The sequence below is a fragment of the Oryx dammah genome, unplaced genomic scaffold, assembly GCF_014754425.2.
Source record: "Oryx dammah isolate SB20612 unplaced genomic scaffold, SCBI_Odam_1.1 HiC_scaffold_29, whole genome shotgun sequence".
Lineage (NCBI taxonomy): Eukaryota > Metazoa > Chordata > Mammalia > Artiodactyla > Bovidae > Oryx > Oryx dammah.
This window is the reverse complement of record NW_024070213.1, coordinates 67955819-67969208: the sequence shown is the minus strand read 5'-3', so window position 1 is coordinate 67969208 and position 13390 is coordinate 67955819. Positions and strand designations below refer to the sequence as shown.

At 39.1% G+C, this 13390-nt stretch overlaps 1 protein-coding gene across 2 annotated transcripts in view; it reads right to left on the bottom strand.

Moving 5' to 3' along the window:
• Nucleotides 1-13390, bottom strand: part of SRGAP1 (SLIT-ROBO Rho GTPase activating protein 1) — a 295760-nt gene that overhangs the window by 69074 nt on the left and 213296 nt on the right. For both annotated transcript variants that reach the window (XM_040233367.1, XM_040233368.1), the window contains exons 7-8: nt 8401-8622; nt 6349-6450 (exon numbers count right to left, since the gene is read on the bottom strand). In XM_040233367.1, the coding sequence (XP_040089301.1) occupies nt 6349-6450; nt 8401-8622 (324 nt within the window). The remainder of the gene's footprint in view (nt 1-6348; nt 6451-8400; nt 8623-13390) is intronic.

The window sequence follows — 13390 nt, the reverse complement described above, 5'->3', positions numbered from 1 at the left end:
CCAGTCAATCTTAAAGGAAATCAGTCCTGACTATTCATTGGAAGGACTGATGCTGAAGCTGAAACTCCAATACTTTGGCCACCTGATGTGAAGAACTGACTCACTGGAAAAGACCTTCCTGACGCTGGGAAAGATTGAAGGCAGGAGAAGGGGATGACACAGGATGAGATGGTTGGATGGCATCACCAACTCGATGGACATGAGTTTGAGTAAGCTCCGGGTGTTGGTGATGGACAAGGAATCCGGGTGTGCTGCAGTCCATGGGGTTGCAAAGAGTCAGACGTGACTGAGTGACTGAACTGAAGGCTTTGGTGTAGTCAATAAAGCAGAAGTTTCTCTGGAATTCTCTTGCTTTTTTGATGATACAATGGATGCTGGCAATTTGATCTCTGGTTCCTCTGCCTTTTCTTTTTTTTTTTTTTTAAATTAATTAATTTATTTTTAATTTTTACTTTACAATTCTGTATTGGTTTTGGCATAGATAAAACCAGCTTGAACACCTGCAAGTTCATGGTTCACATACTGTTGAAGCCTGGCTTGGAGCATTTTGAGCATTACTTTGCTAGCGTGTGAGATGAGTGCAATTGTGTGGTAGTTTGAGCATTCTTTGGCATTGCCTTTTTTTGGGATTGGAATGAAGAATGACCCTTTCCAGTCCAGTGGCCACTGCTGAGTTTTCCATATTTGCTGGTATATTGAGTGCAGCACTTTCACAGCATCATCTTTTAGGATTTGAAATAGCTCACCTGGAATTCCATCACCTCCACTAGCTTTGTTCATAGTGATGCTTCCTAAGGCCCACTTGACTTCTCATTCCAGGATGTCTGGCTCTAGGCGAGGGATCACACCATTGTGCTTATCTGGGTCCATCTCTGCAGGAAATGTTCCCTTAGTATATCTAATTTGCTTGAAGAGATGTCTTTCCCAGTCTATTGTTCTCCTCTGTTTCTCTGCATTGATCACAGAGGAAGGCTTTCTTATCTCTCCTTGCTATTCTTTGGATCTCTGCATTCAAATGGCTATATCTTTCCTTTTCTCTTTTGCCTTTAGCTTCTCTTCTTTTCTCAGTTATGTGTAAGGCCTCCTCAGACAACCACTGTGCCTTTTTGCATTTCTTTTTCTTGGGGATGGTCTTGATCACTGCCTCCTGTACAATGTCACGAACCTCTGTCCATAGTTCTTCAGGCACTCTGTCTGTCAGAATAATCCCTTATCTATTTCTCACTTCCACTGTATAATTGTAAGGGATTTAATTTAGGTCATACTTGAATAGTCTAGTGGTTTTCCCTACTTTCTTCAATTTAAGTCTGAACTTTGCAATAAGGATCTGAGCCATAGTCAGCTTCTGGTCTTGTTTTTGCTGACTGTATACAGCTTCTCCATCTAAGGCTAATTAACATATGCTAATATGCAATATATTAGCATATGCTAAAGAACACATTCACAGTAACTGTGCCAATTCTGAGGCCCAATTCCTGGAAATCTCTGCCCTTTGTCCCAAATAGAATACTCTTCCCACTTGTTAGCTATGCAATTATCCAGCCCATAAAAACTAATCATCCTGGGCTGCTTCTGAGACTACAGCATTCTGCCTAAGGAAATTTTATCTAAATAAACTCTCTGACTTTACCTTTCCTCACTCTTGAATTATTTCCTGTGTGAAGCCAAGGAGCCTCACTTGGTGGCCCATTCTAGGAACTCACTTGAAACCTGGGACATGACCATCCTCTCACATCCCATTTCCTGCAACAAATGGAGAAATGAGGAACTCTAAGGAAAGGGAAATGTGATCTATGGGAAATTCCTGCAGAGGCCAGCTTTGAAAAAAAGAAGCCACAAGAATGACCCTAAGCTGAAATGCCTATGACAAAGTCTAAAGTAAACTTTTTCTTTCCCTCCCTTTTCTTCCTTTTCCTTCTAGTTTTGTTGAGATATAATTGGCATATATCACTGCATATGTTTAAGATACAGAGCACAATGATTTGACTTAACATACATCATGAAATGATTATTACAACAAGTTCAGTGAACAGGCATCATCTCACTGATACAAAAAAAAAGTTATTCTCTTAACAAATTTCATATATAACACACAGCAGTGTTAATTATATTAATCATGTTGTACATTACACCCCTAGTATTAAATAAAAATTTATCTTATAACTTAGAAGTTTATACCTTTTGATGACCTTCATCTAATTCCCCCTCCCCTCCACTCCCTTCTCTTTTTCTGTATGTTTGTCTGTTTTTGAAGTATAATTGACCTACAGCATCATATTAGTTCTGGTGTAGAACACAGTGACTTGACATTTCCATACATTACAAAATGATCACCACCTTAAGCCTAGTTACCATCTGTCACATATCACAAAGATATCACATAGCTATTGACTATATTCCTCATTCTATACATTTCATCCCTTTGACTCATTTATCTTGTAATTGGAAGTCTGTACCTCTCACTCTCCCTATTTCACTTGAGCTGTAAACGTTCAGAAAGTGGACAAAGCTGTGTCACATTAGGCTGGAAAGAGTTTGGAAAATGTTTACAGTGAGAATGGTATAAATGATCATTTAGATTTAGGTTGCTTTCAAAGTGTTGCCTTTAATAGTAATGTTTATTAATATTTCACTTTAAAGTTTTAATAAAAACTTACATATTTAAGTTAAAAAAAAAAAAGAAGAAGAAAAAATTGGGAGCTATATGGGCAGCAGGCCCTGCTTAATTCTATGGGCACAATAAATGGTGGACACTAAAAAATATTTGTGGATTGGCTGACTAGAAGTTGGAATCATAAGACTAAGGTACAAGTTTACAGCATAATGAAATTACAAGCTCATTTAAAAAGGTTTAACTGGCAAATGTAAAGTTGTATATGAAGACATTTCACAAATGCTTACTGCTCTCTTTTCTTTATTTTAAGACAAGTGCTGAAAATTCAGATATATTTCAGGACCAGTCGAGTAATGAAAATAGACAAGTGGGCTGAGTGGTGAGCATGGCAAATTGGAAGCATGAGTTCTATGTCTAAGGGGAATATATACTATTTAGCCCAAGTCAGTTACCATCCTACAGATATGAAGGTCTAGTAATGTTAAGAACTCATTTTTACAAGCTGAAAAATCTATATTTTTAGGCAAAACTTCCAATTTTTAAATGACAGTAACAATTAAAAAAAATTAAACACTGTATAGCAAATAAACTTTGTGACCAGGCATGGTCTGTGGGCTCTCCCTTTTAAGATGGTCTCCTATAGTTCCAAGGGGTGCCCAGTATTTATGGTTGTCTAAGATTGCGTAAATAGAGTCATATTCTATCTAGCTCCCCTATCTAAGCTTTATTAAGTGTGGATGAAATTCTCCCTCAACTTTGATCTTTCACTGGGCAGTCATATTATTTTTAATTAAACTCTTTCCAATGAATTTTAGACTTTATGAGTATATATATATAAGTTTGTACAGAGGCAGAAAATTATACAGAATTATGCATGTGTTTCTTGTATATTTTGATCTGTTACTAAGATGTCAATTTTCTGTCCTTCTATCAGTGGAAGATCAGAGGCAAATTTCTTATTCATGGTGGAGAAAAGTGCTACACAGGGCCTTCAAATCAACAATGATTGCTATGTTGTTCCCAAGTTAGTTCTCTTACGTTTCACATTGTGTATATGACTTGTTATAGACTGCTTCTTTCATTAGATACAAGCTAACTGTAACTTATTCACCTCTGTACTTTCCACACCTGGCAACATATGTGGAATATAAAAGTCACTCAATAAATATTTATTGTACTGAAATGAACTGACCCACAGCATTAAAACTCCTTAAGTTGGCTCTCAATGCTTCTTGTTACATGATTTCAGCTTCACCTTCGGTTTATCTCCCAAGGAGAGGCTGGGTGACAACCAAACTGCTTTAGTCTCCAACTTTGAAATATATTGAAACTTCTTTCCCTCTTTCTATACCTAAGGACATCTGCTGGTTGTCATAAATCCAATTTAAATCTTACTTTCCTTGGGGATTCCCTTCTACTACAGTTTGTTCCAGATCCAGCCATCATAAACTACTTGTCATGCCCACAAGAAACTTCAGAACAATCTAATTCACTTGTTTCTAGGGTAAATTTCAAAAAAAAAAAAATTAGCCCTCAGAAAGCACTGTCTACTATTAGTTTATAAAGATATTGTGCTTCTCCACTTTATGCCCATAGGAGAAGACCAGGGTCACAAACTCAAAGGGTTGCAGAGGCCAGACAGGTAATGTAAATGGACTAGTCCAGTAGAAGAAAATCAGGAGCTGAATGACTACAGCCAAGTGGAATTCAAGTATCCCAGCCTTTCCCTTCTTGAGGCAGCACAGGGCCAGAGTTACCACACTTTCCCATTTTTAATAGGTCTAAACTGTGCGAGCCAAACAAAACAGGTCTGTGCGCTGCCAGTGTTGACCCTGTGTATAACACAGTATTTTCCTAGAGTTTAGAGGCTGTTTCCAAATAAAACCACCAGAGCATATGCATAAAAAAAAAAAAAAAGAAATTGGAAGTCACTATGCATACAAACCCTAGGCCTAATAGGATCCAGTAAACTGCTATTAGGTGAGTATTTTGTGATGCCAAGCCAAAACCCTAAGCTCTAAAAACACCTCAAGGAGAGCAACAGTTCTCCTTTGGAAAAGCTCATTAGTGAGACTTTACATAGGGACTGAAGTTTTAATCACACTGGTTGCATCTTAAACACCCATGTTTGCATAAGGGGTGGTTTGGTTCTTTCAGAAAGAACCAAAAAAGGTTGCAATGGGTTTTGACCAAACTATTCTGGTATAGAAACATGGTCCTCTTTCTTAACAGAAACAACTATACATTCACATATTCAAATTCACATGTTCAAAACATCTCAGTGAAATTAAAATAAAAGAGGGGCACTAAAGTGAATATTGATCATTTTATCAAGGGCAAATTCTTGGTTTTTTTTTCCCCCCTTTTCTGCACTACATCCCTTCCTTTTGGAAACTGCTTGCCTCTAGAAATACATATTTCTGCTGGGGCTGTCAATCAAGTGGTTCTATGAATGGGCACAAAAACTAGGCTGGCCAATGAGAGAAACCTATTTCCTAGATATAACAGTTGAAACAAAAGTATTCATGACTTAGGTCAGGCCAATGGGAGATCCTATTTCAGAGACAAGGATGCTGAGAAGGGGTGAGATGGTAAACTGTAGGGACTATGTGGTCCTAGATCTCCCAGTACAGGACACAGAGAGAGACTTCCTACCAACCACCATGAAGGTGTGCCTTCAAAGTGATGAAAAGAGGTTCCTGGTAATTTTCTCTGGACACAGATCCAATCACCAGTGAGGCCACTGTAAACACTGACCAATAAGTAAGCTGTGAGATTGGACTAAGTTTGATTTGGGTTCCTGTAAGTTACAAGTGAGTACCTTGACTAACACAAGAAACATTTTGGTTCCTATTTTTATTTAAGGAGAATGTGGATTCAATTAAATTAATTTCAGAAACAGGCAGCTAAATTGTACGACTGCTTTCTGGTTCAACATGTATTTATAATTCACATTTTATGTTCTATCCATTTAAGTCCACTAATGTCAGCAAATAAACAGTTTTATACTCCCATTCAAATAGTATTTTTTTAACTTTTATTTTTAGTTGGAGATAACTGTTCACCACTTGTACTATTTTAAAATCCTACTTTGTACTAATTGTATCAGTAATGCCATGTTCAGTATCAAAAATCTAAAGATACAAAAAAAGCATAAAAAAGTACTAATTTTAAAAATTAGGATTAAATTAATATAACAGGCATTTCTGTCCACATATTCATGTGGATTCTTGAAACATATGTTGGATTTGATAATCTACTGGGAACTACCTTCAGTATTTAAGAAGAAAAGGTGTGTTCTGTGGATGTAGTGAGTCCCTGGTAAAGTAGTCATCTACGGTCTTCCCTGGTGGCTCAGATGCTAAAGAGGTAGCCTGTAATGTAGGAGACCCGGTTTGGTCCCTGGGTCAGGAAGATACCCTGGAGAAGGAAATGGTAACCCACTCTAGTATTCCTGCCTGGGAAATCCCATGGACAGAAGAGCCTGGTGGGCTACCATCTATGGGGTCACACAGAATTGGACATAACTGGGTGACTAATACTTTCATGGTGGAATATAGAACCTTTGCATTTATCCTCTATCAGGAGGATAAATGGATTTTAGGAACCCTGTTTTAGCCGAAAATGCATGATGAAGAGATTGCAGTTACACCGTTAAATGCCTAGGTCAAGAGAAACCGTCTTCCAGTTTACATTAGAATTAGATTACTTGCGGGGGCAGAAAGCACGCTTACCTCCTCGTTCTCGATCTTGAGTGTGGCCAGGCGGGACTGCAGCTGCTGGTACCTGAGCATGAGCTCTGCCTGGACTGGCTGCTGGGCACTGACCTGACACACCTGTTGGGGAACCAGAGACCACAGTTACAGCAGGGCGCCCGGCAGCCAGTCTCCCGAGGCACGGTTCTCCCAGGTAAAGGCTGCAAGGACCGCAGATCCCCTCAAGATTCCAATTACAGGTTTTACTTTTAACAGTCCTCAACACTTCAGCGTTAAATATGAACTTGTTATGTAAGTGGCAAGAGTGGGATGCAGCTGCTTGGCCTGGATAAGACTGGGGAGAGAGCAGCTGTAGGAAGCCTCCCTTGAAGGACGTGGCAGCTGCTGGAGATGGAGCTCTGATGCTGACACCTATCTTGTGGAATAAGCACCTGGCAGAGTGTGAAGGATGATCCAAACATATGGTCATGCAGGCAAAGCAGCGTAGGTGGCAGAGCCTACCAATTATAGTCAGCTGGGTGACCGCGGTAAGTTACTAAACCTCAGTTTCCTTGTCTGTAAAATGGGGACAGTAAGAGTACCTGTGCCATAGGGCTGTGGTGGGGATAAAATAAGATGATGTTCATAAAGCACTTACAGCACTGCTTGGCACACATGAAAACTCAGAAAAAGTGATATTTTTTGTATCTTTCATCCATGGCTTTTCTTGCCAATTATTAGCCAAATCATGAAACTGAAAAAGTCACCAGTCTTAGGCTTTGGTAAAAAGATATTCTGGCCACAATCTCAATTAGGGTAAAATATAGAGACTTTTAATTATAGTAGAATCAGATTAGAAACAAACAATTTCTTTTCATCTTTCTGGTCACAGAAATGGTCTTGGCAGAAGAGGGTTTCCTTTTATGGAGTCTCTAAGATATCATAGACACTATTGTTCACAGGCAGAACTGGCCCTAAAAAAGGGCAAGAGGCTTATTATATTAAAATAATAATAGTTTTTTAAAAAAGTAAAAACTCTGAACACAACTGAAATCACTTGTCTGTGACATTTTATCATTTTGTCTTTAACATATCCATCCATAACCAAAAGATTAAAACAGTAACCAATTGGTTTTAGAAACAAAACTCTGGGTGGGATAAGCCACTTGCCCGTAAAGCTCATGTGCTATCGGCATAAAAATTGCTTACCACTTTTAATCAAGTAATTCACTCTATCAAGCAAAATAAAATTAGGTTAGAGATGTATCAGGTACATACACACATATCTTTAAAATTTTAACATTAGGTGTTCCAAAGAAATTATGGCATTAAAGAAGAAATCTGCCATGGAAATTATAATTAACATCTATTTTTAAAAACATATTGTCACCATAATAAGCTAAAATTGAGTTTTTAATCTATGAGTATTGTTTTGCACAGCTGGGACACCGAGTGCTATATAGCATGCTCCAATAATTGGTTTTTCTTGTTTCCTCCTGTTCACAGACAATAAATATACCACTGTAACTCATAAATGCTTTAAATGGATTCTCTCCTTGCACAGAAGAAGACAAATATAAATTCATATGAAGAACCTAAGATAATACATCATTTCTAATGTTCATTTTAACAGTCTGGAGATAACTTGAGTCTTAAAAAAATGTTTTGTATCTTTTTTCCTCTCTTTCATTTTCCTGCCATTTTGTAATTATTTTGCTTTATGGGGATCTTTAAATCAGGATTATAAGCAGTCTTCAGATAGCTTCTATTAGGCCAACAAAATGTTTTGGTTTAAACTTATATTTGAGTATCTTGAGGGAAAGGAAGAACTCATTAATTATCCTTCAACTGTTTAGTGCTTACAAGCAAGCCAGTTTGCACCTCCATCTCTTTGGCCTCTGGAGGCACTGGAGTGTTTGACTCTTGCTTTAAAAAGTGATAGCAGCTGATCACAGAGTATTATGCTAAGACCCCATGCAAAGGCAGGAGTGAGAAATCAGTTGAGAATTCTTACAACTGCTGGGTACAGCAGGGAAAGAGTAATGTAAGTTTAGAGACAATTCATTATATTTAAAATACTCAAATACTGACCTCATCACCCATGTGAGACTGAAACTCAAACTTCATTGGTGGACAGAACGCAGCAGGGTACATCTCCATGAATCTCTGCTTATCACTCCTGGGCTCCAAATTGTCAACTGCATTCTCAATAATGTCTAAGCCCTCATGTCTGGAGGTTTCAAGGTTATACTCCGCAGAGAGATAAGTTCTCAGGGCTCTGTTTAAACTTGCATGGTAGCCAAGATCACAGCACTTAAAAAAATAAAAGGAAATCATATACAAAAATTAACTAAAAATGGATCAAAGACCAAAATGTGACAGCTAGAAAACTATAAAATTCTTAGGAGTAAACCCTTTGTTACTTTCAAATGGCATTGGTTTCTTGGATCAGTATCAAAACACAATGAACAAAAGAAAAAATGAATTGGGTTTCATCATATTTGAAGGCTTTGCTTCAAACGGCACTATCAAGTAAAAAGAAAACCCACAGAATGGGAAAAATATTTTTCTTATCATGTTTTCTGATTAGGGATTGGCATCTAGATAATATAAAGACCTCTGATGACTCAATAATAAAAAGACAACCCAACTAAGAAATGGGCAGTGAATCTGTTAGATATTTCCCAAAAAAGAAAAAGAAAATATAAATGGTCAATAAACATGTGAAAAGACACTCAACCATGGTAAGTCATCAGGGGAAATGCAAGTCAAAACAACACTGAGATACCACTAAGATGGCTATGATCAAAAAGACAGGTAATAACAGGACTGGGGAGGATGTAGATAAACTGGAATCCTCATACATTGCTGATGGGAATGTAAAGCATTGCAGCCACTTTGGAAAAGAGTCTGACAGGTCAAAAGGTTAATAAACACAGAGTTAACATATGACTTCGCAATTCCACTCTTAGGTATATATACAAGACAAATAAAAATATACTTTCACACAAAAACTTGTACATGAATGTTTATAGCAGCATTATTAACAACTGAATGGAAATAACCTAGATGCCCATCAACAAATAAATAAACAAAAGGAAAAATCGTTGTTCAGTCACTCAGTTGTGTCCAACTCTTTATCTAACCCTAGAGATGGCAGCACACAAGTCTCCTCTGTCCCCGGGATTCTCCAGGCAAGAATACTGGAGTGGGTTGCCATTTCCTTCTCCAAATGAAATATACAGCCATAAAAAGGAATGAAGTATTGATAACATGCTACAACATGGATCAGCCTTGAAATAGTATACAGAGTGAAAGGAGCCAGTCACAAGAGACCACACATCGTATGGCTCCATTTATATGAACGTCCAGGAGAGGCAAATTTATAAAGACAGAAAGTAAATTCGTAGTTGCTCAGAGACAGAAGCTAAATTAGGGGATAAAGGAATTAGGAAGTGATGGCTAAGGAGTACAGGACTTTCTGGAGTAATGAAAATGTTCTAAAATTGTTTTGTGGCAATATACACACAACTCTGTGAATATAATAAAAGCCAACTGTGGATTTTTAATGAGTTAACTGTAGGGTATGTGAATTATATCTCAATAAAGAATGCCCAAACTACCGCACAATTGCACTCATCTCACACGCTAGTAAAGTAATGCTCAAAATTCTCCAAGCCAGGCTTCAGTAATACGTGAACCATGAACTTGCAGATGTTCAAGCTGGTTTTAGAAAAGGCAGAGGAACCAGAGATCAAATTGCCAACATCTGCTGGATCATCGAGCAAGAGAGTTCCAGAAAAACATCTATTTCTGCTATGCCAAAGCCTTTGACTGTGTGGATCACAATAAACTGTGGAAAATTCTGAAAGAGATGGGAATACCAGACCACCTGACCTGCCTCTTGAGAAATCTGTATGCAGGTCAGGAAGTAACAGTTAGAACTGTACATGGAACAACAGACTGGTTCCAAATAGGAAAAGGAATGCATCGAGGCTGTATATTGTACCCTGCTTATTTAACTTCTATGCAGAGTACATCATGAGAAACGCTGGACTGGAAGAAACACAAGCTGGAATCAAGATTGCCGGGAGAAATATCAATCACTTCAGATATGCAGATGACACCACACTTATGGCAGAAAGTGAAGAGGAACTAAACAACCTCTTGATGAAAGTGAAAGAGGAGAGTGAAAAAGTTGGCTTAAAGTTCAACATTCAGAAAACGAAGATCATGGCATCCGGTCCCATCACTCCATGGGAAATAGATGGAGAAACAGTGGAAACAGTGTCAGACTTTATTTTGGGGGGCTGCAAAATCACTGCAGATGGTGACTGCAGCCATGAAATTAAAAGACGCTTACTCCTTGGAAGAAAAGTTATGACCAACCTAGATAGCGTATTCAAAAGCAGAGACATTACTTTGCCGACTAACGTCCCTCTAGTCAAGGCTATGGTTTTTCCTGTGGTCATGTATGGATGTGAGAGTTGGACTGTGAAGAAGGCTGAGTGCCGAAGAATTGATGCTTTTGAAGTGTGGTGTTGGAGAAGACTCTTGAGAGTCCCTTGGACTGCAAGGAGATCCAACCAGTCCATTCTAAAGGAGATCAGCCCTGGGATTTCATTTCTTTGGAAGGAATGATGCTAAAGCTGAAACTCCAATACTTTGGCCACCTCATGCGAAGAGTTGACTCATTGGAAAAGACTTTGATGCTGGGAGGGATTGGGGGCAGGAGGAGAAGGGGATGACAGAGGATGAGATGGCTGGATAGCATCACTGACTAAATGGATGCGAGTCTGAGTGAACTCTGGGAGTTGGTGATGGACAGGGAGGCCTGGCATGCTGCGATTCATGGGGTCGCAAAGAGTTGGACACGACTGAGCGACTGAACTGAACTGAACTGACTGAAAGCTATTAAAAATATAAGAAGCAAAACCAAATATTGAAAGGAAATAATAAAAGATAGCATTCAAGTTTGTTCATATATACTGAAATTGATACAGTGATTTTCTGAAATTCTTCTAGGAAGCAAACATACTAACTGTAACATTTTGATATCTGTATAATTTACCAAAGAAATATTAAAGTATACTCTTTCAGAAATGGGAAGAACAGGTTTGAATCTGCCTAAACACCCCAGGAATGCCTTCTTTATCTCCAGAATATAATTTTTAAATAAGAAATGACTGTCAAAGTCCTTTTTCTGGAGATAGACTTTTGTTTAATACTCCCAGGCATACCAGGGCTTTGGCTTCTTGAATCTTCACTACCTTTGATTTATATTTATTTTTTCACACTGCATTTTAAGGGTATACTTTTAAAAGGAAAACAAGTCTGAATATTGGTCAATTATAAATTACTGACAGAGTATTAAATCTGTACATAAAAACAATACAAATATAAAACTAGTGGTTTTAAACATACAAAAGCAGGTCATCCTTATTCTAATGAAATTCAGTCAATTCAATTTGATTCAATTCAGGTCAGCTCACTAATTGGCCATCTATAGATTCCTGGGTATTTGCTAGGCTCTAGGAATATGAAAACTAAGAACAGGGGTCCCCAACCTCCAGGATCTAATGCCTGATGATCTGAGATTGAGCTGATGTAACCATAAAAGGAAAAAATACACAGTAAATATAATGTGCTTGAATCATCCTGAAACCATCCCCTGCTCAAGCCTGTGGAAAAATTTTGTCTTCCATGAAACCGGTCCCCGGTGCCGAAAAGGCTGGGGACCACTGTACTAGAACTCAGTAAAATATAACCTGCATTCTCAAGGAATTAAGTTTAAGTTGTTCATTTGATTGTTACTAAAAGAGTGCTGCTGCTGCTGCTAAATAGCGTCAGTCATGTCCAACTCTGTGCGACCCCATAGACGGCCTCCTACCAGGCTCCCCCGTCCCTGGGATTCTCCAGGCAAGAACACTGGAGTGGGTTGCCATTTCCTTCTCAAATGCAAGAAAGTGAAAAGTGAAAGTGAAGTTGCTCAGTCGTGTCCGACTTTTAGCGACCTCATGGACTGCAGCCTATCAGGCTCCTCCGTCCATGGGATTTTCTGGGCAAGAGCACTGGAGTGGGGTGCCACTGCCTTCTCCAATGCATGAAAGTGAAAAGTGAAAGTGAAGTTGCTCAGTCGTGTCTGACTTTTAGCGACCTCATGGACTGCAGCCTATGAGGCTCCTCCATCCATGGGGTTTTCTGGGCAAGAGCACTGGAGTGGGGTGCCATTGCCTTCTCCAATGCATGAAAGTGAAAAGTGAAAGTGAAGTTGCTCAGTCGTTTCTGACTTTTAGCGACCTCATGGACTGCAGCCCACCAGGCTCCTCCGTCCATGGGATTTTCTGGGCAAGAGTGCTGGAGTGGGCTGCCACTGTAGAACAGGCCATTGATTAAATCCTGGGTCAGGAAGATCCCCTGGAGCAGGGCATGGCAACCCACTTCAGTATTCTTGTCAAAAGAATCCATGGACAGAGGAGCCTGGTAGGTAACAGGCCATAGGGTTGCAAAGAGTCAGACACGACTGAAGTGACTTAACACAACAACAACAGGGACAGGCCAATGATTAAATCTGTACCTTCATAAAACATGAAACAAGTTGTGTGTTAACTAAGTGTCAGGTACTCAGTTCAGTTCAGTCGCTCAGTCGTGGCTGGCCTGTTACCTACCAGGCTCCTCTGTCCATAGGATTTTCTTGGCAAGAATGCTGGAGTGGGTTGCCATGCCCTTCTCCAGAGGATCTTCCTGACCCAGGATTTAGTCAATGGCCTGTCCACAGACATGCTAACACACTTGATTCCACACTCCCCCTCCAATTTCAGAATGCTTCAACATGGAATTTTTATATAAACATATTCTAAAGTCGTGCTTTTCAAAGTGTGGTCTGTGGCTCAGCAGCATTAGCGTCGCCTAGAGCTTGTTAGAAATGCAGACTCTTGGGCCCACCCCTGATATACTGAATTAGAATCTAAAGTTTAAAAGAGATCCACATGTTGATTCATACACACAGTAAATTTGAGAAGCACTGGACTAAAACAATCAAGGGTCTTGAACTCTGTCCTTTGGGGTGCCATTTCTCCAG